Raw genomic sequence first — 27,550 nt, forward strand, 5'->3', positions numbered from 1 at the left:
GTATTCTGACGATGCTTTTCATACTTTTTTGGCCTTATCATACTTGTACATTTTATTAATCTCTTGGATAACAAACTGTGCCAGGATGTCCTGAATAACATTGAGGTGATGAGATTCTTGATATGATCATCACTAATATGAAATCAGAGTACAAGAAACCTGAAATTTTCCCTCCATAATTGGTTTTCCAGTTTTTTTTTTGTTGTTTTTTTATCTGTGAAAATCAAAATATTTTTACTGACCAAACAGTTTTGTTGGCCAAAGTCTTTTACCGTATGGATAAAGAACCAATTTTTTTTTTTTTACTGCTTCATTGAAGAATGTCATACAGATTTGGAACAACATGAGAGTAAACTGACATAAGTTTAGTTTCTGGGTGAACTACCATTTAATAGTTTTGCATAAAAGTGCTGAAACAATCTAAAGAAAAAAATTATAAATGCAACACTTTTGTTTTTGCCCCAATTTTCACTTTTGAGGTGCATGGATTATCTCGGCAAAGGAGAAGTGCTCACTAACACAGATTTAGACAGATTTGTGAACAATATTTGAGAGAAATATTGGCCTTTTGTCTACATAGAAACTCTTAGTCTTAGACCTTTTGGTAACACTTTAGTATAGGGTCCAATTCACACTAATAACTAGTTGCTTATTAGCATGTCTATTATTAACATATTGGCTGTTTATTAGTGCTTATAAAGTACATATAATGCATAACATCCATAATCCAACCCAAAACCCTAAACTTAACAACTACCTTATAAACTATTAATTAGCAGCAAATAAGGAGTTAATTGAGGCAAAAGTCATAGTTAATGGTTAGTTAATAGTGAGAATTGGACCCTAAAATAAAGTGTGACAGACCTTTTGAGTTCAGTTCCTGGCATTTATAATTTTGTTCAGTGTAAATGAAGAAAAAAAAGTTGTATTTTTTAAATAATCAGCATAACACAACATCAAATAAGTGCATCACATCATACTTTTTAATAGGAGTAGATGGATAAATAAGTAACACTGAGGGAGATCTGAGAACTTAAGGCACTGTACACAATCAACAGCTTAATCGTGAAAACCAAAGAAACAACAGGCATATAAATGAGTTTCTAATTAAAGGCTTTCCATTCCAGTGGTGACTTTTAAACAATATATAGGTGAGCTAAACTGGAGTTACATTTGTCTGGTCAAATTGCAATCTGGTGTTCTTTGAAACTAAATTGGGAACATATTTAATTTACCTGAATTTCTCAACAATAGCTTTAATGACCAGATACACCAAACATGGCAAACAACTCAACATTGTATAACAAATCTTAACTGAACAAAATGTACAAACAATGAAGGTCATTAACAGAGGTCTCGAAGTCTGAAATAACAGCCTTAAATTGAGAGTAATTGGTGTCAAATCTTCCAATCAGTGAAGACGTGGGTTTGACCTACCATCTGTAACACAGCTGTAGTGAACTGCTGAATTCTGTCCAAGTGCAATAGTGTTATTAAAGCATTTCAAAGATATACAGAATAACAGTTCATCAACCTCTTCTATGACTTCTAAGCTGGGCCCACAATTAACACCAAGCACCAAATTATATTATATATAAACAATATTCCATTGTTTCAATGCACCTGATTGAATGGCTGAATAATAAAACTCACACATTTATAAATTGAATAAGCTTCAGCTATAATAAGGTGAGTTTGATTTCAAATGACAGACTGTCACTGTTGTTAAGTCAATTCAACTGATGTGATCACTCAGAAAATATGTGTTCGTACACATTCACAAGTATCCGCATTAGCTTTAGGAATAAACAGTTGATGTTCATGTTTGTCCATTAAATTGAAATGGAATCACAAAATTTTGGACACAAAATTAAAAGCTTACTACCTAATGTTCATGCAACTGGGGGCTTATTATAATAAATATACATCCATAAATAGGCATGTCTATTTCATTGGTCTATTAAAAGGTGCACTTAGTCATTTTTTCCTCATTCCTTCTTATTTAACACTCTCTCTCGTGTAATAAATCGTGGATGATTGTGTATTTAGGCAATGGCATCAGTAACCAAAGCTTTTTGATGATCTCCACTGCTTGGTGTCATTGTAAGTCTACTGACCAGCACAACAGAATCAAAACAGTTACTGAGCACACTTTCAATTAAAGAAAGGTGTAGGTGCCATTCGAGAAATTCAGATGAAGTTTTGTAATAATATTCTTAATGGTTGCCTTATCTGTAGCAACATTTTGCTTACGCCAATGGTTTATTGTTTACAGCATTTATATTATACAAGAAATGTTAAACTATGTTCTGTTTAAATCCAATCTAATAACATATTAATAAATGCAAAGAAAAGAAAACAGTATGGTAAATAATTCAGACATAATACATATTTAATAATGTGTCTCACACAGTTTGTGATCTCAAGCTCAGCTGTGACTTTTGGTGAGGGGATATCTGAGCATCTTTGGCAAACGTTGATGTCTCTGAACACCCACTAGGGGGAGGCAGATGTTTAAAACTGACTGTGGTAGCTGTTAGCTGTAGACAGCGGGGCGGCAGGGTCCATGTGTTTGAGGTGACACCCGTGACACAGCAGGTGTCCGTCCAGAGGATAGCAGCGGTGACCCTCCTCGTCATTCAGCTCCATATGACAGTCCTGCGGGAAGAGATTCACACTCACATCACACTCAATTCATTCTCCACTGTTAGATGTGTGCAGATCTTTGTTAATAACACATGTTGAGGAATGCAGGGTTTCTTTACTTGCACTAACCATTGAGAATGACATTAAACTGGCACAGCTGAACTCACCTCACAGTGATAACACTGCACGTGGTAGTCCTTGTCCATGGAAACCACTCGAATGGTTTCATCTGACCCCTAAGAGAGTAAACAACCAGAGAGATGACGACACATCTCATCACAACACACTCAATGATGCAGCATGAGTGCTTCGAAAGCTGCCTCTACTCCAATAACGAAACAGAAACATGACTATTATTAACTAATTCATTAACATCTAATAAAAATGTTCTCAATTGTGTTAATGTCAGCCTGGAGTTAAGAAGTTAAACGTGACTAGGGGCAATATATCATTAAATTGGTTTTATGCATCAAGGCAGTTCTGGTGAGTGGCACTAAATAGTAGTGCTGTCAAAGATTAATCATGATTAATCACATACAAACCCATTAAATACAACTATAAAATATATAATATAATATTGTAATAATATTGTTGCACTTTTTAAATAAAATAATAAACGAAATAAACTGTGATACTATTATATTTTAAAATAAAATGGGAGTATTAAATGCAAATACAACTATTTTAGAATAAACTTAAAAATAAAATGCTAATATTTACTTTTTTGTTGTTTTTAGATGAATTTTCATCATTTTCAAATTCAAAATCAGCTGGCTGTTATTTTGGCGGGTTCTTGGCAAGTAAGCATATGCTCTTCTGGGTTTAGGGCTACCGACGGAAGCGCATCCAGTGATTGAAATGTCACAGTTTTGCATTGTTCTTTAAAAACGGCAGCGAGTAGCCTTTATTTATGAATTCAGTTTTAATAGAAAATCTTACAGTATTACAGTTTATGATCTAAAATGTTAATTGTGCATTAACAGCTGTCAACCATGTCGGTACGCAAATGCACTGTCAGAACTTATTTACACAGTGCATTTTTTTATTTTGTTCGTGCTTGCGGACCTGCGGACCACTTGCAACCCTGAAAATAAATATACACAGTATACACATATATATTTAAAGAAAACCTTTAATTTTGGATTTGATTGATCGTGATTAAAAGTTTGATAGCACTAATATAAATACACATGCTAAATGTCCCTAAATCCGTTCAGATGAAGAACCTAATTCACGCTCAAACTAAAAGTATCCAGCGACTGGTACTGAATACCGTGTTCAGTTTCTCCAAAACAGGTAAATGTGTTAAATGTCACCATGGCAATGTATTATTACAAAGGTGAGTACATATTTTGATATATCATGCGCTGTGGTAAAAGTGTTCTGAGATCATCATATAGTACCGTACAGTATTGTGAACCATGCAAAGGGAAGTCTTCCTCAATCAGTAACCTGCTCCTGTAATCATCATTTGTGTGAACAGAAAAAAGGCTGTTGGTGTTTTACTGCCTCTAGTGCTCATTTAAGCTGGAATCTGCAATGATTTTAATCTGTATGTACATTTTATTTTATTAATGCTTTTAAAGGAATAGCTGAACCAGAAATCTTTGTCACTGTAAACTGTGATTTTATGAACTGTTGTATTACTATTAACTGTTGTTTTAGCATTGGAAAGTCATGTCATTTGAACTATGAACTATGTTTTTTTTCTTTTCTGGGAATCGCGATGTTTCGGCTGTGAACGTTAATGTCTCACTCGGCCCTGTAGAGTTTCTCATAAGAGGCTCTGTGCAGGTGCATGATAACTGAGCTCTCACTGTTGCTGGTGTTGGAGAGACGCATGCCTCGCGGGTCATCTCTAATTATAGATGGGGGGGGTGTGCTTTAACAAATGACACATGCCCAAATTTAGCAGTAATCAGTGCTAACTGAATTACTCACAGTATCGGGCCTAAAGAAGGTTTAAATGTTCTGGAATGACGTAGATGTTCTGCATAGTTTAAGTATGGAGGGCTCCAAACAAAACAATCTAAGGAGCCATTGGCTCCTATTAGAAAAAATCGTCTTCATTTTTTTACGTGCCACCAAATAAATGTGTTTTATTTTATTATTAATTTTACATTTTAACATTTCAATCATACTGTCATGTGTCATCTCATCTTTTCTTGACTTTATCAGCATTAATCCGTCTATTACACAGAATTTGTACCAATATCATGGACCATAAGCATCATTTGGTCACTGAGTGTAGTTTGTTTGGGCTCCTCCTCAATGCATCCTGGAAATGATGTCATACTCTCATAAAAATAAAGGTACTTCACAATGCCATAGAAGAAGCTTTTTTTTTTAGTCTAAATGGTTTCATAAAGAACCTTTACGTTTCACAAAAGGTTCTTTGTGGTGAAAGAAGGTTCTTTAAAGAGCCTTTGACTGAATGGTTCTTGGTGGATCCTAAAATGGTTCCGTGAAGAACCTTTATTTTTAAGGGTCTATTTGTTTCACACTTTCAGCCTGTTTTTCATAATTAGTAGAATGCAGTTTTATAGGAGAAGTTGAATCATGTAGACAACAGGTTAAGTAAAGAGATTAAAATGCAATAGCGCATAAATATAGCAAAACGCTCCTCTTTATAGTTATTATTCTATCTGACTGATGGACACCGAATGGTTATTCTGAGGTAAATGTAAGCCTATATTACGTTAAAATGTTTACAATCTTTACACGTTTTCTGCCATTTGAAACACTGAACAAGCTTTACAAGCATACAATATTCTTATCACAGGTAAAGCTGTCAGCTGTGTGGATATCGGCAATATTGTTAACAAGTCTCATTTATAATAATTAATATGTAGTTTGTTCAAACTGTGCACAAAATAACTGCTGCTTTTTCTCACTTTCACTTCACACATCTCCATCATTTCTCTCTCTCTCTCTCTCGCTGCTCATCTGAGCTGTGTGTGTCAGTCAGGTGTGTGTCAGCACCGCTGCGCGGCAGAGATGAGGACAGTTTGAAACTATTTTGATTTGACTATTTTTGACACGTGGATCTAATACAGAGGAAGCTGATTCTATGACGGACTGAGAATACAGCGGCAGGGTTTCACTGGTTACCTTTAACAGTCAAATGAGATTTGTTTGTGTGTGAAGAGAGTTTACAGGCTGAATCGGTCCTGATATGCATCTTACCTCAGACGGCAGGATCGCCTGATTACATGCGGCACATTTAGGAGCAAGAACTCTGAAGAAGAGAAGACAAGAAATAAATCATATCAGCATGACTCTTTATCCAGAGTACAAGACTGTGACATAGTTGCATACAAATAAAATGTCTTCAGGCAAATGATGCTAGATCTTTTCTAAGAACTAACAATTTTTGCAATTAATTTTAACCAACAAGTGACTTAGTTATATTTTTTGTTTTTACATAAAACAGAGAATCCTCTTAATGTTGCTGCTCTTAAAATCAACACTTATTTTCATACCAGCAACACAACTGCATGTGTGACATTGCAAGTATACAATAACGTTGTTGGTTAAGTGAATAATTCAATGACTCTCTCATAAATAATTTCTTTTTTTCATAACTTATTTAAGGGCTATTTTTCCATTTGATTTGATATTTTGTTATGACAATCAGACATGTATAAGTACGCCCAAATATTTTTTTGGTTTTGGGCCACTGCATGACTTGGAGGTGAAAGGCAGATTGAGAAGAGTGAGATAGAGGTACTGGACTAGACTGCAGATCTGCTGGCTCTTCGATTAGACCGTGAACAGCTCCATCCCAGAAGGACTGAGTGGAAAAGCACCGTTTGATTTCATCTCCATATGGTCACCACCTGACTGAATGTCTGAGGTTTTGGAACAACAGCAATCATCTCTCAGTTCACTGCTCACGGCAAAGGATGCATGAGAAGAATGTGCAGTTCAGCAAAGCACACACACATTCACCCTCAAGACCAATAAAACTCACAATAAAATGTCATTACATCAAGCTACTGCTAGGAAAACGCCTGTGGAAGAAATTATGGAGAATAGTGCACATCAAAAAGCACAGATCTACCATCAACTGAAGGAAATATATAGCTCACTTTATGCATCTGGAGTATGCTTTGCCAGCCAAAATTCACCATAAAATAAAAATTGACATTTTTTTAAATGGAATGCAGTATTTATCACACCTGACTATGGTCATCCTTTTTACAATTTTGATCAATTTAAAGTTCAAAAGCAGTGTAAAAAAAGGAAATCCCATCATGACACAAACTTTACTAAACGGGAGTACCTGGACTAGTTGCAACACTTTATACTCAAATCAGTATTTCCCAGGGTAGAGTTATCAGGAAAGACAGCTTCAGTAGACACAGATCTAAAAGTCTTGGCTTCTTGATATAAAGTAACAACAGATATGAACTATTTGCTCTTGTCCTCAGCGCAGAGTTCAATCATTCAGTAAATGTTTTCCACCTTGAGTACATAGCTGGCACTTGCCTGCCTGTGTAGTTTATGGTGTTCACTTTAAAAGTTATTACAAAAATATGATATCTGAAAGTGAAGGCTAAGTTAATGCCATTTAGATTTTTGAAAACACACAAGGCAACTGGAAAATCTCAAGTGACACTGCAAAATAAACCATACGGCATGTCAATGTGAGATTGCAAAGAGACAATGTACTGCAAAAAAAAACAATGCTTGTGGTCTGCACATAAAAACAAACACACAGCACAACCAGTGCAGTTTTATGTACTTAAGTCTTCTGGACACAAAAAGAAGTCTTAACAAACCACCAATGAAGAACTGTGATTGGCTGTGGGCCTGCAGCTCCTCACAAACTCACCTGTGATAGTCCTTCACGCAGTAGATCTTGTTGTCGGTGTCCACAGTGAAAGGCACTCCATCCAGACTCTCGTTACAGATGGCACAGCGGAAACAGCCTGGGTGGTAAGACTTTCCCAGCGCCTGCAGGATCTGAGAATGAACACCATGTTCACATGCTGCCAAACAACAGCGACACATTTGTGTGTGTGTGTTCCTCCTCTCTTGACAGTACGACTCTATGAGAGGAGATGGGCTTCAATGTGCGAGAAAACATCCTTCTATTTCGTTATTATAAGTAATATTTATTTACAGTAAATTAATGATTTGGTACAATTCACTTGCTGTGTACCAGTGTTATCCATCTTATTATGACTGATATAGTTCCCTTTCAAGGGAACTTCGAACTGCATCCAGTACCAGGGGTCGCTATGGGGAAGACCTCGTTGTGACCCGTGTCTGACGAATAAATTGAAAAAACAACAACTTGTTGGCCGGCTACAGCCTCTGACGTCACTACCGGCGCGACAACAAACAGGCACCGGGCGAACACGTCATTCTCTTTTTCGTCTTCACTCACTGTTCTGTTTGAAGCACGCATCCGAAAGAACTGGTAAGAGCGATCTTTCTCTGTATATCATGGCGACTACTAGCAAGCGTTTAGACAATTTGTGCATCCGTGTCAGTGTTATTTGACACCTGATGACACACGTGATTTGTTTGGGTGAAGAGCATGCACGCGATGTCTGTGAGGAGGCAATCTGCATGCATTGTGAGCGTTTTTTCAAGGAAAAAAGCTCTGCTCTCGTTCGTCTCTTTTCCATCGGCTCTCTTCCATCTCTCTTTCATCGGGAGAAAATAAAAGGCTTTCTTCTCGATACTCAGGTTTCGCCTTTTGAACTTATTGGTATTTCTGTTGAGACGGTGGTCGAGAAGTTCAGGGAAACGAAGGCGTGCTCTGCTGCTTTCAGATCCTTCGTTCCACGAAGATCCAGGTCTGAGCCCGAACAACATAGGGGTCCTGTCCCGTCTCAATCTGAGGATCAAAGACGGGCACAGAAGGCAAATGTCGCGACTCGCACTCCTCCCCCACCTGCGGGCAGGGGTAAGAGGAATCGTGGGTCATGAGGAAATAAGCAGAACATAAGGGATTTGATCCAGACAAGGCAGCGTTCTTGTCCAAATCAGAGTGACACCAAGGAATTTTTTACTTCTGGTTTTAATCTTCCCTTCCAAATTTCCCTGTATCCACCAGCTCTCCACCTGATCGAGGTTAGGTGGAAACCTCTCGCATAACAGTCTCCTATCCAGGACCTATAATGTTTTTGGCTGGTTTTATGTTCATAGCAACCACCTGACTGATGGTCTGGACTGAAAGGAGGCGCCCCTTGAGCGGGGCTCCAGCGCAGGAGGGTGGGTGAGTATGTAACCCTCTCTGTATATACTTGTGTATTAAATTGCTGGTGGTTATGTGTCTACTAATAAACTCTGTGAGTTTCCAGTGCTCAATTACAGTGTTTACTAAACACTCGCCAGCACCAGCCATCCCGGCTTCATGTTCTGGTATTAGGCGGCTAAGATCACAGGTTTCTGCGAGAGCCTCCTTGATCTTCAGGCCTGGCACAGCACTGCAGGGAATTTCATGGATGTCCAGCCAGATCACCCTGAGGGGTCTCCTGGCCGCTTAGTGCTGCTGTCGCATCTAGCGGGAAGTGAAGGTGACAGTTACAGAAGTCTTCCTGTATATGCTGCCTCTGGTGATGCTCCCCTCGCCTGAGGTTTGTAAAATTGAGCTTGCCTCTCCCATGCGATTCAGTGCCTCTGCGATGCTTAGGAACCTTTAGGTACATGCGCTAGCCTTTGTGTACTTTCTCAAAACCACATGGTGTTCACTGGCACGTGAACACTTTGTGCACTTTCTAAAATCCCCGTAAGTGGTAAGGGTGCACGCAAGACTCTGTGCACTTTCTGAAATCATGTACGGTAAGGGTTACCCCACTCCACCTCGTCCCGTTCTTGAGATGATTAGACCTTGGTTCCTTGGGCTCAATTCAGCCAGTGTGTTTGTGTTTATACACTTCAAGCATCGCTTCCCTCAACATGACGGGCTATATGGGTGATTCTCGTTTTAGTTTAGTTTTTTTTTTAAGGGTCGCCTATGAGCATACTACTCTGAGCTCAGAGATCTCCTCTCATATGAAACTGAGTTCTCTGTTTTTCCCAGAGAAGAGTGATCCAGTATTGTTTCCATAGATCAAGTTGATGATTGTCAATCATACTGTTTTTCATCTATGGGCTGCTCTATCAGAGTGCCCCAAGAGCCCCTCAGAACAGTATTTGAAAATCCATGCTATGGTAAGTGGTAAGTTCATGCCCTTTATTGAGTTGGTAAAAGCCCCGTTCATCTTGAGTGCCACTCCACCTATGTATCCTCGGATATCCATCTAAACAGGGTGTGCTACTAGAGAACTGTTGAGACAGCTCCTTCAGCAAGCTTATGCGTAAGCTAGCGGTAGCCCCTGTGTGACAGGCAAGAAAATGCTAGATTCTTAGCCGCATCCCTTTAAAGGAATGTTTCCTAATTCCAAGCCTTCAGCTCTACCCTGGGCCAAGGCCCTAACAATTAAGTTGGGTATGTAGCTTAGGCCTTTGGCTGTAAGGGGTACTGTCACAGACAGCCGTCTAAAAGTCCCGGGGGCAACTCCCACAGAAATGGTAGAGTTGGTATTTAGTGCTCGCCGTGATTCTGGCCTGCAATCTCCTCAGCATGGCGGCGTCGGTATACTGTTCCCCATAGCGACCCTTAGAGGACGCAGTTCGAAGTTCCCTTGAAAGGGAACGTCTCGGGTTACAAATGTAACCATGGTTACCAACGAGACACTGCGTCCTCTAGCTCCCTGCCATGCTTCGGACGCAAGCTTCAGACGAAGAAGTGAATGACGTGTTCTCCCGGTGCCTGTTTATAGTCACGCCGGTAGTGACATCAGAGGCTGTAGCCGGCCAACAAGTTGGTGTTTTTTCAATGTATGCTTCAGACACTGGTCACGACGAGGTGTTCCCCATAGCGACCCCTAGAGGACGCAGTGTCTTGTTCCCTACTTAGGAAACTAGATTTTTTTTAAATATATTTTCACTTTAATTTTAGTTGAAGTTTTAGTATTGTTGTGTTTTTTTTATATATATATAAGTGTATTTGTATGTATTTATTAGTTTTAGTTATTTTAGTACTCCTAAACAAAAATTATAAGTGTTGCCCTGGCCACTAGCTGAAATTAAATACATATTGATTGATCGATTGAAAATATGCCTATACAGTTTTTATTAATTTTATTTAAATTTAAGTTTTAGTTATTTTTACTTCAACAACTTTAAGTTCAAGCTGAAATACACTGTTTTTTAAATATTTAATTTAAAATTGATTTTAAGCCTTTTTTATGGTTTTAGTTTCAGTTAACGAAAATAAACCTGTTGCATGTAAACATGTTTTAAATTTTATGTGTTTAAAAAAATACCTGCATGCAATTACATCTTAAAACTTACCATACCACAAAATCAGTCCCTAATCTTAACCTCCATAGCAGTAAATGTGTTTTGCAATACAGCATAAACACAGTAAGTACATTGTACCTTACAACTACTTTTTTTACACAAACTTTAAATCACCTAAAACATAGTTAGTCTACCACATTTTGCCAAATCTATGTTAAGATCACTGTATATTTGTAAATGAAACCCAACAAGTTGCTTCAAGCTCTGTGGTGTGATATTCTCAGTCATGTGATATTGTGACTAATGCAGGGTGTGGAGGTCCATCAGACTCACCATGTCCATGATTAAATGTCCACATACATTGCATTTATCGGCAGACTGCTGGAACCCAGAGTACTATTAAAGACAAGAGTGAAGAAGAGGTGAGCTCTTCAACATTTATTGAAGAGGAAGAACTTACAGTACACTACGGCTCCATTTGCAGATTAATAAACAAATTAACTAAGCAAATCCATGACATTATGTAGAAACTCAGATTTTCTTGCTTCCACTGAAGCTCATGAGTCAAGTAAGTTTTACTCAAATCACTATGGTAATTATCAATTTCCTTTTGCATAAAAATGAAAAGAGAAGCCAAAATAAAAACATCTGGACCCCACAGGTATTCTTTTAAACAATTAAGCCAAGTTGAGCTAAGGTGAGCTCAAAGTGAACTCATAACCAGGTTCATGTTTTGAAACCTGAAACTTCATGAAGTCTTTAAAGACATGCTTTAGATAAGATGACACATTTTTCTGACATAACTCTGAGCTATGACTGTAAGACATGTTGAGACATGAAAACCAGATCAAAGAAGAGGGGAAGTCAGCGTACCAGGAAGTCCTCTTCACAAAAGACTTTCCCACAGACGTAGTAAAAGGCTTTCCCTCTCAGCTTTCGACCTGCACAAAACACACAACAAAGACACTTACCATCAATTCAGCAACATTATGGGACATTGATAATTAAAAAAGCAAAACGTTGTTGTTTTTTTTAGTTCGTTTCAGTAATTGTATTGTTTAATTTAATTGTTTTGTCTATATGGAGAGTTCATTTGCAAAAACGGATAACTCCAAAATAAATTTTCAAAAATCACAGTAATCTCAATTAAACAGCAGTTGGGTTATTTTGATTAGGTAAAAATACAGCTAACTAGCATCAATAAAACAATAAAAACATACTATAATGTTTATATTATAACATAATATTAAAACAATAAAAAAACACGCTTTTTGAAAATGTAAAAAAAAAAAAATAACAGATTTATACTTTTTGAAAGTAAAATCAATACATTTTATACTTTTATTTTAGTTTCTTTATTTTAGTATATCAAGTTAAACCACATTCAAAAAAATATATACTTTTGATTTATTTTATTTTAGTTAATGTTAATTTTATGGTTTAAAGTGAACAAATTTTAGTTAACTCCTATATTCCTGGGTAGTGAGATTTTCTTTAATCTTTTAGTACCTTTTTCCAATAAAAGGACACGAGGCTATCCCATGACCTTCCACCTTCCTCCAAGAAATACCTAATGATAAAATGTAATCTTATACATGTTTAAAAGTTTGAAAATAAATCAGAGACTAAACTCAAAGCACATGAGGGAAAGGTTTATTTAATCCAATGAACACACAGTAAACACATTAAGAACGTGTCAGCACTTTACAAAATGTGCAGTTCAGACAATTTCCAGCCCATGGTGAGGACTTCCTGTCCCAATCCGGACTGTTTTTGGCTTTTTACCTCGACAGACAGACAGACAAACCCTCCCCATTCAGACAGACCCCGTCCCACAGGAAAGGGGAACATTCCACACATTTTCTGCAGAGGGGGGTTCAGGCCGATGTAGTTAACCCTTACAAGCCAAAGCTCAATGAAAGCCTTCATGCTGTTGTCGTCCAGACTCAGTGGAGCACAGTCAACCTAAACACACTTCCCAGGGCCAGTGAGTCTGCTGGCAACAGGAGTGTTTACTTTAATGCTGTAACCATCACTGCACAGCTGGATTAGTCAAATGATGCTTGGTGGAAACAGTTTGTGTGCTGAGACACACGAGTGCACAACTGTTACAAGTCTCTTCTGCTCAGCAAGGATGCATTTGTATAATGAAAAATAATCATTCACAGTCGTATTGTGACATATTAATTTAAAATATCTGTTTTCTATTTGAAAACAAGTCACTAATTTTATCCGTTAAAACTCATCCTTCATCATCAAAATAACATATTTAAACATTTTTGGAAATGGAAATTATTTCTTTAGGTCCTCAAATGGCTTGAATGTAACTTTACAAACTTCACCACATTAAGTATACGCCATTAATTAATATGCCAATTTGTCCCTGCCTCTATCCGTTCACACCACTAGTTAACTGAAGTAGTGAACACTACACAGGATTAATTCATCTAGGGATGTAACAATTAATGGCGAGCTGGTTGAAAATCGATTCAAATATCTGACGATTCAAATCCAATTCCAACTGAGATTCCAAACAAATTGCGATACAACTGCAGTAGGAGTTTATATAAATGTATCTCTGAGGTGATCTGATTGTCTTTAGAAAAGTTTAAATGGTGTTTTCATTTCATCTTTATGAGACAGAGATAGAAACAACGTTTAAAATAAAAGTGACATATCATGAAAACCTGACTTTTTATATTGTGTTTTCACAAGCGACAACGGTGCACTAGTTCAGACAAAAGTTGAGGCAAAGCATGCTAACAGTTCTGTCTTTGGCTGCACAGACGACCACAGAACACTGTTTAGAGTCCCAGCCTCAGAGACTAGAGAGCAGTAGATTTATTGATTTATTTACTGTGTATTACATTGCTGCTACACAGATCTAATCTAAACATGCAATTTCTTTCCCAGCTGTTTACGTTCACAGACATAACCGCCTGTTTTTGTAACTCATGTGTTTTTAACAGCAGCTCATATGCATTTAAAGAGACATGCATGAAAACATCAGTGGTTCTGCTTCTACTCAAAATAGGTATTTTCAAAATGATACAATAAATGATCGGTATTTTGAGCCGAGACTTTACAGACACCTCCTGGAGACACCTGAGGCTTATATTAAATCTTGTAAAAAGGCATAATAGGGAATAATGTGTGTCATTTAAATGTTAAAACAGATGTCTTTAAAATCAAATGTATTTATATGAAGGCCATTACTCCAGCTTTCAATGTCACATGATGCTTCAGAAATCATCCTAATATGCTGATTTGATGCTCAAGAAACATATCTGATTATTAGCAATGTTGAAAACTATGTTTTTAGGATTTTTTCTGATACCCAACACCAACAATTACATTATTAAGACTGGTCAGCGTGGAAGTCTGCAATAGACAATCGGCAGTATGTGAGAAAATGACAAGACATTCTTCTGGGTTAAAAGCTCACAGACAAAAATCAGTCTGTTGCCAGGAAACAGATGTTAGTCCCAGGGAATGCTGAGAGATGTGGACCAAAGGACTGAGTTCATCTTTCTCCAGAGAGATGAGAGTAAATACAGAGACTTTTCACACGCTCACTACAGATGAGAGGATGTCTGAGGCTTACGGAGGAGTCAAAAACCAGCAAGCACACAACAACCGCCCCCCCCCCCAAAAAAAAGCTACAATAAAAACTAGTGCAGTCAAACGATTAATCGCGATTAATTGCACATTTATTTTAATTTTGATGTTTATAACTGCCAACTAAGGATAATCTCAAATACTCAAATTAGAATATTGTGAAAAGGTTCAATATTGAAGACACCTGGTGCCACACTCTAATCAGTTAATTAACTTAAAACACGTGCAAAGGCTTTCAAATAGTCTCTCAGTCTAGTTCTGTAGGCTACACAATCATGGGGAAGACTGCTGACTTGACAGTTGTCCAAAAGACAATCATTGACACCTTGCACAAGGAGGGCAAGAAACAAAAGGTCATTGCAAAAGAGGCTGGCTGTTCACAGAGCTCTGTGTCCAAGCACATTATTAGAGAGGCGAAGGGAAGGAAAAGATGTGGTAGAAAGTGTACAAACAATAGGGATAACCGCACCCTTGAGAGGATTGTGAAACAAAACCCATTCAAAAATGTGGGGGAGATTCACAAAGAGTGGACTGCAGCTGGAGTCAGTGCTTCAAGAACCGCTACACACAGACGTATGAAAGACATGGGTTTCAGCTTCGCATTCCTTGTGTCAAGCCACTCTTGAACAACAGACAGCGTCAGAAGCGTCTCGCTTCAAAAAGGACTGGACTGCTGCTGAGTGGTCCACAGTTATGTTCTCTGATGAAAGTAAATTTTTCATTTCCTTTGGAAATCAGGGTCCCAGAGTCCAGAGGAAGAGAGGAAAGGCACACAGTCCACGTTGCTTGAGGTCCAGTGTAAAGTTTCCACAGTCAATGATGGTTTGCGGTGCCATGTCATCTGCTGGTCTTGGTCTACTGTGTTTTCTGAGGTCCAAGGTCAACACAGCCGTATACCAGGAAGTTTTAGAGCACTTCATGCTTCCTGCTGCTGACCAACTTTATGGAGATGCAGATTTCATTTTCCAACAGGACTTGGCCCCTCCACATAGTGCCAAAGCTACCAGTCCCTGGTTTAAGGACCATGGTATCCCTGTTCTTAATTGGCCAGCAAACTCGCCTGACCTTAACCCCATAGAAAATCTATTGGGTATTGTGAAGAGGAAGATGCGATATGCCAGACTCAACAATGCAGAAGAGCTGAAGGCCACTATCAGAGCAACCTGGGCTCTCATAACACCTGAGCAGTGCCACAGACTGATCGACTCCATGCCACGCCGCATTGCTGCAGTAATTCAGGCAAGAGGAGCCCCAACTAAGTATTGAGTGATGTACATACTCATACTTTTTTTTTTAGATTTCTAAAAATCTTTTCTTTGCATTGGTCTTAATTTATATTCTAATTTTCTGAGATACAGAATTTGGGATTTTCCTTAGTTGTCAATTATAATCATCAAAATTAACAGAAATAAACATTTGAAATATATCGCTCTGTATGTAATGAAGGAACATAATATACAAGTTTCACTTTTTGAATGGAATTAGTGAAATAAATCAACTTTTAGATGATATCCTAATTTTATTTATATATATATATATATATATATATATATATATATATATATATATTATACACCTGTAAATAAATGCTAATATTTTTTGCATTTATATGCAAACATATATATATGTTTGCATATAAATGCAAAAAATATTAGCATTTATTTACAGGTGTATAATATATATATATATATATATATATATATATATATATATATATATATATATATATATATATATATATATATATATATATATATATATATATACACATACATACATACATACACACACCTGTAAATAAATGCAAATATTTTCAAAATATATACTGTATGTGTGTGTATTTTTATATAAATAATAAATGTACACCGTACACAGATATATAATGTAAATAAAAACTTTTATTTTTGATGCAATTATTTGTTTGACAGCACTAATTAAAAACATCTAATAAATCTGATGTCTTTAAAAAGTAGTTTACATGGTAGTTAATGTGTTTAAACTATGATATACTTACAGATTCACTGAACTAGATTTTTAAACGATGGCAGCTAATGAATAAGTGCTTTTGGGAATTGAGAGGAATGTGATGACAGATTTATGACTGTACAGAGAAACTGCTGTAAACTTTATTCTCCAGTTTAACTTCAGCTTTATTCTGCAGAGACAAAAACAGGATTTCTAAGAAATGATCCATTCTTAATCCAAAGTCCCCTCAGAAAGAAAATAAAAGCCCTCCCACACTGTAAAAAATTGTCCTGTAAATTAACGGTAGTATACTGGCAGCAGGGTTTCCAGCAGTGTACCGTAATTTTACAGTTTTATTACCGTTTTCTGAATTACGGCTATTTTGTAAATTAACGGTAATATACTGGCAGCAGGGTTTCCAGCTGTGTACCGTTATTTTACAGTTTCCAGAATTACAGCTTTTCTGTAAATTAACGGTAATATACTGGCAGCAGGGTTTCCAGCTGTGTACCGTTATTTTACAGTTTCCAGAATTACAGCTTTTCTGTAAATTAACGGTAATATACTGGCAGCAGGGTTTCCAGCTGTGTACCGTTATTTTACAGTTTTCTGAATTACAGCTTTTTTGTAAATTAACAGTAATATACTGGCAGCAGGGTTTCCAGCAGTGTACCGTAATTTTTGAGGATCATTACTGTATTCTAGGTTTTTTTTTTTTTTTTCTAAACCGTAGAACTGGCAATTTTGCCAATCATTAACTTTATTAAAAATATCTGTATTTTAACAAATTCACAAACTGGCATTTCATTTATACTAAAAAGTGGCAGCAAATAGACAGAAAAGAGAAGACCAAGGGGGTATTTCTTATAGAACACTATTTATTTAAGTGCCCAACCAATAATTCAAATGCTTTCTCAAAAAAAATAAAAATAATAACCAATCAAAATGTGTTAGAGAAAGATGAGATGAAGAGAGAAGAAAATTAACCAATTTACAAAACAGACAATGTGCAAAATGAACCCTGCAGAAGTCTGTGGACATATTTAAACTAATTTAAGTTGACCATATAAAACACAAAACAAGCAGCCATTTTAGGTCTAGCTTTGTGCTATGAGTATGACAATGCATGGGCATGGGCTTGGAGTGTACGTTCCCCTAAAAACAGCCTTTAAGAAATCTTATTTTGGTGTAATAAGTCAAAACCTGGCAAGGATTTGTAGAACAGTCCAAGAACGTTTCAGAAGCATAAAACTGTCACCAACTCTGATGCAAGTGTAGCCAGGGAGGGTTGTAGTCTGAAACATAAACATTGAGAAAAATCCTTTTTAAGTTAAAATAACATCAGCAGAATTTTAATAGAACGTAACAAAAAACATGTATACTGTACAATAATATAAAACATTTCAGAAACTTAGGACCCTGCGATTTCCACGATGTGAAAAACATGGAGGCAATCACGGAATCCAATCATGAAAACGGAATTAGGCAAATAATGTGGATTGTCACAGAATTTGTCACATTTGTGATGAATACAATAAAATAGTGTTGTACACTAATAAAAATTGCAATATTATGTTAGAAGTTGTACTTATCATTTTTGTAAAGTTATCCAAAGGATTAATTAGCTAATCAAAAAAAGGAACACTAGATTAAAGGGGGGGGGGGGGGTGAAATGCTATTTCATGCATACTGAGTTTTTTTTACACTGTTAAAGAGTTGGATTCCCATGCTAAACATCGACAAAGTTTCAAAAAGTTGTACGTTTGAATCCGGTTTGTCACAAGTTTCGGAAAGTTTTTTTCGAGTATGGCTCTGTGTGACGTTAGATGGAGCGGAATTTCCTTATATGGGTCCTAAGGCACTTCTGCCGGAAGAGCGTGCGCTCCCGTATAGCAGAGCACTGAGAGCACAACAGACTTCACTGATCAGAGCGAGAGCGTCGCGAAATGTCACAAAAGAAGTGTGTTTTTGGTTGCCAGAGCAAGACAACCCTGCACAGATTACCAAAAAAAAAAAACAGCATTAAGGGACCAGTGGATGGAGTTTATTTTTACAGAGCATCAACGGAGTTGTTTTGTTTGTTCCCTGCATTTCGAAGATGCTTGTTCACAAGGCCCAGTTTGACGACGGATTTGCGTATCGTTTATTTCTTAAGGATGATGCAATCCCAACGCAGGCTGTGAGTAAAACTGCTTCAAATATCTCTGCCTCCTTGTTAGTGCGTCCGCCTCCCATGCCGGAGACCCGGGTTCGAGCCCCGCTCGGAGCGAGTCGTTGCTGCTGCTGCTCTCGTTCAGTTTCAGCCTCGGGATCTGATTCTGGATCATAAATAAACGGCTGAATCTGACTATTAGCCATGGTTTGTTTTGGATGATGTTTTCTTTTCCTCACGCTAATGTCACAGCTTCCAAAAGCTCTCAATGCAAAAGCCTACTGGCGCTCGTGATTCTTTAGCTCCGCCCACACGTCACATTAGTTTACAGAAAAGATAATCAATAGTTGCAGCTCTATCCCACATACACAAACAAAACAAAACAAAAATCAAGCGTCTTCACATCAATCCTTCAAAATAAAGGTTATGTCTAATGTGATGTGATTGTGACGGAAATATATCACTTTTGTACAGTAGAATATGTCATTTTCAAAGTAATATAATAATAAAAATAAGAATTATAGTAATAAAAATAATAATAATCATTAAAAATGATGTTTAAGGAATAATTACACAATTGTTATTCCATGTTTTAATTGTAACAGGAATAAAAATGGAATTTGAGAATAAAACGTATTTCCTAAAAAAAAAAAATTACTGATAAATTGTTTAACTGAATCACTTTCAGGATTTCAGTTAATTGGACATGCTATTTGATTTCTAAAATGTATTTTAACCATTAAGATATAATTTGAAAAAGTTAAAACAAAAAAAATTATAAAACATATTTACTTAATTTCTTCATGAGTGTTAAGTTAAATATTAAGTAGATTTTACCTGAGAATTACAGGTGAGTTGCACTTTATATTAGAGCAGTCAAATTTACTTAAAGGGGGGGTGAAATGCTCGTTTTCACTCAATATCCTGTTAACCTTGAGTACCTATAGAGTAGTACTGCATCCTTCATAACTGCAAAACGTCTTTAGTTTTATTATATTCATAATAGAAAGATAGTCTGTACCGATTATTCCCAGAAAAACACGAGCCGCTGGAGGCGTGATGTGTGGGCGGAGCTAAAGAATCACGAGAGCCAGTAGGCTTTTGTGTTGAGAGCATGTGGAAACTGTGACATTACCGTGAGGGAAAAACCATCATCCAAAACAAACCATGGCTTACAGTCAGATTCAGCCGTTTATTTTTTGATCCAGAATCAGATCCAGAGGCTGAAACTGAACGAGAGCAGCAGCAGCAACGACTCGCTCCGAGCGGGGCTCGAACCCGGGTCTCCGGTGGGAGGCGGACGCACTAACAAGGAGGCAGAGATATTTTAAGCAGTTTTACTCACCGCCTGCGGTTCCAACACACGATCGTAACCCTTTTTCGTTGGGATTGCATCATCCTTAAGAAATAAACGATACGCAAATCCGTCGTCAAACTATGCCTTGTTTGTAAAACAAGCATCTTCGAAATGCAGGGAACAAACACAAACACTTGCACAACTCCGTTGATACTCTGTAAAAATAAACTCCATCCAATGGTCCCTTAATGCTGGTTTTTTTTTTTGGTAATCTGTGCATGGTTGTCTTGCCCTGGCAACCAAAAACACACTTCTTTTGTGACTTTTCACGACGCTCTCGCTCTGATCAGTGAATCGCTCTGATCAGTGAAATGTCTGTGCTCAGCCTCGCTATATGGGAGCGCGCGCTCTTCCGGCAGAAGTGCCTCAGGACCCATATAAGGAAATTCCGCTCCATCTAACGTCACACAGAGTCATACTTGAAAAAAACTTCCGAAACTTGTGACAAACTGGAAGTAGTATTTTGGGAACAAAAATACTCCTTCAAACGTACAACTTAATTTTTGAAACTTTGTCCATGTTTAGCATGGGACTCCAACTTTTTAACAGTGTAAAAAACTCAGTATGCATGAAATAGCATTTCACCCCCCCTTTAAAATATATTTGTGCAAATTCTTTACTTTTCGCAAAGTAAATCTTATTTAATTTTTTTCAGAGTTGAGCGCTTGCATACAATTTTTTATAATTCATAGAAATGGAAAATGCTTCTTTTCTCTTTTTTTTCTCATTGTTTCCACACTATTAGTATGACCAGTACTTAATTTGTAAATTGCTAGGTCCCGGAATAAAGTGGGGTGACCGGTTAGAGGACAGAGAGGTAACGGTGCATTTGAGCAACATTAGTGGACCAACTAAACTGATTAATAGTGTGCATGTACTCAAAAAAAAAAAAATTCATGGTTTTAATAAAATCATTATATTATTTCAACCTCAAAATTTTTTTGTGTGTTTGGATAGTTTTTGTGTAACCTGGGACTGAACAGTCGCAACAACATAGGGGTTGTAATGAGTGCGGACTGTATCCTCTTCAGGGTAGTTCTCAGTGCCACTGACGACTTTTTTTGGGGTCAAATATAGGTTTGTGGATTTTATTTATAAAACCGTTTCTTTGCTGTAAATTATTTTATTTTATGCAATGCAAACTACAGGGACGCAACGTTAGTAACCAAAATGAGTCACAGTTTTTCAACTGACTACTTTTAAATGTTGATTTTTTTTTGTTAAACAAGTTTAAATGTGAGAAACATTTTATGTGTTTAAACGGTGAAGTAAGTTGTATTAAGAACTGTATTTAATGAAAATGTATGCGTAACTTCACTTGCCTAGATGAAGTCCCATTTGAAGTCCATTCGATTTTTTTGTAGAGTGGCAACCTTTGGATTGACTGTAGTGGACTTCTTATTCACCACCTTCCCCATCTTCTTGGAGACTACCTTGCCTCGGCAGGTCTTTGAGCCTCTTTCTGGGTTTATTCCATAGAATCATCTAAGGAAAGTTGCATTACACATTACCGAAGTGTATAATAACCATTTTTCCAAATTCTGATTAATTAATTTGGTTTAGAATTTAGATGAATTTTGTAAAACTTTATAATAAGTATAAAGTAATAAAGCACTTATAAATCATTTGCAAACGATCTATAAATATATTCTGACTCGTTTGGATTTAATGTGGATCTACATGCCTTTCTCCTATTTTCTCCGTGTCTGGCATGCGAATAAAACCACATTTGACAGTGTTTCAGATGATGAACTGAAAAAACTGAAATGGAAGAACACAAGTAGAACACAGGAGAAAGGTTGAGGTAACTAGTTTGCAAATAATTTATTACTTTACTACTGTATACTTATTATAAAGTGTTACCACAGATTCTAAGAGAGTGATAAAAACATACGCAAAAAGGAAAACACTTACCTTTGAAAAAATTCTAACGTGCAACAAGCCGCCTCTTGATACTGCAGGTTGAAGATGTAGTACACAGCAAACACTGTTGCAACTGCAGTCAAAAATGTTGACTGGACACTCACAAAAAAAAGAAGCAATTTTAACAATTGTGCACAACAGCAATGTTAACAATTTTATATCTCAGCCATCAGTAAACGTTTCTTCTTCATCATGTGCAATGACACACTAACCCAGCAAAATCAGATGAGGATTGGCAGGTAGATTGAGTGTCGTCTCAACCTCAGATGGAGATGCTGCAACCTGTAGAGAACACACAATACACAAATAATAATATTACATAATATAATGTGGTGAAGTGGAAAGAAGAAAACTAAATACTAACATCTGCATGTGAAACCAGTCCATCTTCATGTTCCTGGAAGTGGGACATTAACGTTAGAACCATATCTTTGTTCTCATCCTGGGACATCCTCCAACATTTCATTAAAAACACTTAAAAATATTCTGTCTACTGCTCTCTCCTCTTCCTCTCTCTCTCACACACACACACACACTCCCTCTCTCTCTCTCTCTCTCTCTCACACACACACACACTCTCTCTCTCTCTCACACACACACACACACACTCTCTCTCTCTCTCACACACACACACACACTCTCTCTCTCTCTCTCTCTCTCACACACACACACACACACTCTCTCTCTCTCTCTCTCTCACACACACACACACACTCTCTCTCACACACACAAAACTGTATTTGAGGCTGAGGAACAAGTTAGAATGTAAGTGAATGAAGTAACGTTTCCTCTGTGATATAACGTTAGAGATTTGTGCCAATAAATCCAGTGCAAAATTAAAATTAAAATGTGCTCACATACAAAGCCTACTTTATTAACAATAAGTTAGAATATATTTAGATTATTACACTCTAACTAGTTTTAGATACGACTTATATTGAAAGACTAATGTGTCACTCCGAAAAAAACAAACGTTTCTCACCATAACGTTAAAACGCTACTCTTTCCATCTATCCAGTCAAGTGCTCATGCAAAAGGCGATGAGTTTATGCTTCCTAAGTAAAATTAAGTTTACAGGCCTATTTTCGATTTCCCAATATATAAGGATAGTATATAAGTTACCAACTTTATACGCACCTAACTTAGCAACATTAATGCAAATAAAACAAATCCTCCATTTTAAACTACACTGGGTTGGCGCCAATGTAAAATGTAAATATAATTGTGTAAGTAAGTGTTTCAGAAAATCAGGAAAACGCACTTACTTCATATCCTCGTTATCTGCAATCTGTAATCGAGATTATATTTGAGATAATATCCGTTTTATTCACTGAGACTGATGATGCTTTTCTCTGGTATCAGACGCTAACCGTTGCTCCCCTCCCCCACCGATCACGTGCTCATCTTCTACCGTTGCCGAATATGTTCAATTCATATCCAATGAAATAATCAGCGAACGCAAGTATTTTATATTTAACTATTTACAAGGTTTTTTTTACAGGATTTTACACCAGGAAAGAAAAAAAAACGATGCAAATCCTTCACAAACACACATACACACTTAACTTTCAGGAGAAATTTGTAAAAATTGCATACATGCTAGTTCACTGTCTTGGCAAGATTTGTCAAAGGTAAATTAAAATATTGTGCCCACATTAAAAAAAAACCGCTGCAGTTTAAGATAAAAATGTATTCAGACTTTGATCTGCTTACCTGTAAATGAGCCTCAACTTGAGATGAAATCCATAAAACTTTGACTGAAACCATGCTCCTCCATGCGTCAGCTAGCCTTTGGTTCCCCCTCTCCCACCGATCACGTGTGCATTTACGGTAAGACACCGTAATTTTAGAAAACAGTTCAGTACTGTATATTTACGCTGTTAATATGCTGTAAATTTACAGAAATTTTTTACAGTGCACGTGTCTTCCTCATGGGAGGACACCAGACTAATAAATTGCCATATTTTACTGAAAGTGAAGCATATGGATCATTTTGGACTTCAAGAGCTTTAGCTAAATGCTTCTCAATTATATTCACCAAATGTAGACTGGAATTCAGCCGTCTGATTTATAATGTAATTCAGCCAACCACTTCTGTTTAATTTGGTACATACCACATTATGTTTGCTTTAAGCAAATTATCTCTTTAAGAACATTACGTGAGAAATAGTGTAATTACATTCTTTAAAACATTTCCCTTCAAATTCAATTTAAATGAAAAATGACTTTATAAATATGTTCTTTATGAGAAATGGCTGATCTTAAATGTTCTCAAGGATGTTTAAACTAGAAAAAAACTTGTAAATGATCTCCGTGATCTGTTCTTTCAAAAGACATTTTGAAAAAAATGAAATGTTTTTGTGTTTGTGTCTATACAATGAAAATCTATGGAGTCCAATATTGTCTGGACCTCAACATTCTATTAATAAATCTTCTTTAATGTTTTGGCAATGACATGAGAATGAACAATAGATGACAGAATAGATGGCAGCTAACTCTTAAAGACAAACTAATTCAATTAATTGTTCAGTAGGGTTTGTGACTAGTCTACTTCAACGCTCTGCCGTGACACTTTAAGCCTCACGATGACTAGTCGCTGGTCCTATAGAAGACTCATTTATACTCCGTTTCCAAACAGTTAAAATGACAAATAAATGCGTACTCTGAAAGCGCTCCACTAGACGTGTGATTATATTACTGGATGCTCAAAATTGAATGGGAGAATGCACGTTTTAAACGGTAAGTTAATCACTATTCTGATAAAAACGAACGGTTATAGGAGAAATAGCTATGTGGGTGGTACTGTGTCATATGCCATAGCTGTACACAAGGTGTTTTTTGAGTCTCAACTCCAGGTTCAGGCTTACTTGTTAATTAATGATCTCATCACCGACTATATTTAGTCATTTAGCAGAGTAGTCGATGTTGACACAACTTTCATCACATAAAAGTTGACTTTAAAAAAATCTGAAGTTGTTCAGGACCTTTTGTTCACAGAAGAACAAAGATGCCATTGCTTTGTTATTTTGTTATCTAACGCATTGCCGTTTTTAAGGCCACTGTACCTATAAATACATTGGAGGATACAGGATTACCAAGCTGCCATACCATCCAATTTCATCTGAAAAACCTCAGTACAGCACTTAAATGTCAGGCAATCCCTGGTGGGTCTGATACGGAGAGCATTTGGACTGGGTCACGAACAAAGCTGCCCTCCTAACAGCTCCAGAACAATGATCTACTGTCCCTTCACACAAACCACTGTTGGCGTCTCCGCCTTCACAGAGAAGCCACAAAACCAAATTGAGTTCAAGGCGGCAAATCATGAGTTTGGGAGTGGTAGTCAGTGACTTTTGGGTTACTCTCTATGAGCTTGTGTTCAGTTAAGTCATACAAAGACTCATCTGATGTTCAAAGCAGAGAGTTTGAAATGTAAAATACTTCAGGAGCATGTCTTACCTTGCACTAGTTAGTGCAGCAGACTATGCCATTTCCTGCACAACCTTCTGAAGTCCATGAAGTGGGTTTAGAAAGAAGCCAGAAATCAAAGCATTTCTACTCGGCCTGTTGAGGTTTTAAGTATTATGGGAGCTTTGCGACGTTTTCCTTCACACTTTGCCTTATATGGGCCGTTTGTGTGGTCTATGATGCTATTTCTAAGTCTCTCTGCTTGACGAAGCCCTCTGATCTAAACACAGCAAGAATTCTTCTGTAGGATACAACTGAGAGATCAGTTTGAGCATAGAGGATTGATCCAGCTCAATCTGTTTATTTTTTTTTTAATTTGGAATAAATTATATTAAGCAACTGGAGTGACATGCCAAAACTAGGACACTGTAGTTGAGCTCACTGACAGTTTAAGTTGTGGACTTACATCACTGAAGACATCTATACTAGGGATGTACATCTCCATAACTGAGAGAAATGTGATACGCATATCGACGCATTGTCAAAGATACATATGAAGGAGCTACTGACGCAATGCAATATGATTCACCGCTATTATAATGCTATGTGACTCAATGCAATAGAGAGAAAAAATATGATGCTGTGCAATTCAATGTGGTACAGATAGTTGGCTTTTATTTCTTTGGTTTAGGCTATATAATCTATATGTGACTCTCAGGACAGCACAGATGATGAGATAACGTGCTGTAGAATCAAACATTTACAGTCTTCAGTATCTGATGGCTAAAACTATGGCCAAATTACAGCTCAACAGTTAGCCATTTTGGTTCTATTTACTATATTTTCTGAAATATAAGTTTTTTTTTTTTTTCTGAAACATGCACAAAGTATACATATTAGAATTTTTCCAAAATGAAGTAGGAACATTAGCCCAAGTTTATTTTTCACTAGCTAGGACTACACCACAAACAAGCTATGAAACTGTTAGTTGAACAGAGTGTTGGGGAGGAGTAGAAAGAGGATTAACGGGTCAAGGAAATGGGATGATGGTCAGGTTGATCAGGGCATCTAGAATTGATGGCTCAGAGAGACTCAGGGTCGGGGTACCATCTCTATCATATTTTTAGGCCAGAAAATTAGGACCCCCGATACAACTTGAAAGAAAGAGAATGTGGGATAAGGTTGGCTGAATGGATGAGAAAAAATAGGGAAGGGTGGGTTCGAGAGAAAGAACCAAACAGTACAGTGGTGGCCCGATATATGGAGGTTTCGGGAAGGTGATTGTTTGGGGCGTGCCCCTGCTCCTGAACATCTGTTAACTCCCATGTATTGCATATTTTTTAATTCAAATAAATTTGTTTAGGATTGGCATTTATATTAAATGAATTTATGTTTGTTTTACACCTACAGTTTTGGAGAATTGAGGAGAAACAGAATGTTATTGAAAATTGAAGTAGTTGGAATAACAGCTTTAAAGGGACAGATTAGTTTCACTGTATAAGTTTCATGATTCAAATTAATTAGACATGCTTTTTGACTCCTAAAATTTCATTTGAACAGAATGTAATGAAACCCAGCATAATAATTATAATATTTAAAACTGAAAAAAAAAAAACAGATTTTGGAATTTGGTAAAAAAAATTAAACAGATTTATTAAACAGTCTGTGTCCTTTATATTTTCAGATGTGCTCGTATCAAACTACTGTATGTCCATATAAAAGGTATTGCCTCATTTCGAATCGCTTATAAAGAAAATTATCAATATATATTGTACAAACTTGATATACCACCCAGCCCTAAGATGCGCTGGACATAGATGCCAACACAGTAATGAAAAAGGATTGAGGCCAATTACTTTATTTATGCTGAAAACATGGTGAACCCACACATCGGTCACATGAGCAAATGGGGGGTTCAAACAAAAGGTGCCATCTTCTAAGCTGTGTTTATTAGATCTAGATTGAAATACTTGCTGAAATGCTGAAAGCTGAAATGTTGATCACGTCTCATAGTCAAACCTAAATATTTTCAGTCTACCTCAAAATAAAGGAACTGGCCTCACTGTTCCAACAATTTTTGAGGGGAGTGTAGTTTTTAGTTTTGTTTCACATATTTGTTTAAGCGTCTCAGCCCGTCATGCTCTGACAGACTCTAGGCTACTCGCGTGGTTTAATGT

The 27,550-nt window shown here is 37.0% G+C and overlaps 1 protein-coding gene across 5 annotated transcripts in view; it reads right to left on the minus strand.

Annotated features, from left to right (window-relative positions):
• Nucleotides 1-961: 961 nt before the first annotated feature.
• limd1a (LIM domains containing 1a) overlaps nt 962-27,550 on the minus strand; it is a 41,400-nt gene continuing 14,811 nt past the window's right edge. For all 5 annotated transcript variants that reach the window (XM_052578407.1, XM_052578406.1, XM_052578404.1 and 2 more), the window contains 6 exons: nt 11,824-11,891; nt 11,284-11,346; nt 7,484-7,614; nt 5,833-5,884; nt 2,814-2,882; nt 962-2,658 (listed from right to left, as the gene is read on the minus strand). In XM_052578407.1, the coding sequence (XP_052434367.1) occupies nt 2,515-2,658; nt 2,814-2,882; nt 5,833-5,884; nt 7,484-7,614; nt 11,284-11,346; nt 11,824-11,891 (527 nt within the window). In that variant the 3' untranslated portion in view covers nt 962-2,514. The remainder of the gene's footprint in view (nt 2,659-2,813; nt 2,883-5,832; nt 5,885-7,483; nt 7,615-11,283; nt 11,347-11,823; nt 11,892-27,550) is intronic.

This window comes from Carassius gibelio, chromosome B16 (assembly GCF_023724105.1).
Source record: "Carassius gibelio isolate Cgi1373 ecotype wild population from Czech Republic chromosome B16, carGib1.2-hapl.c, whole genome shotgun sequence".
Classification (NCBI taxonomy): domain Eukaryota; kingdom Metazoa; phylum Chordata; class Actinopteri; order Cypriniformes; family Cyprinidae; genus Carassius; species Carassius gibelio.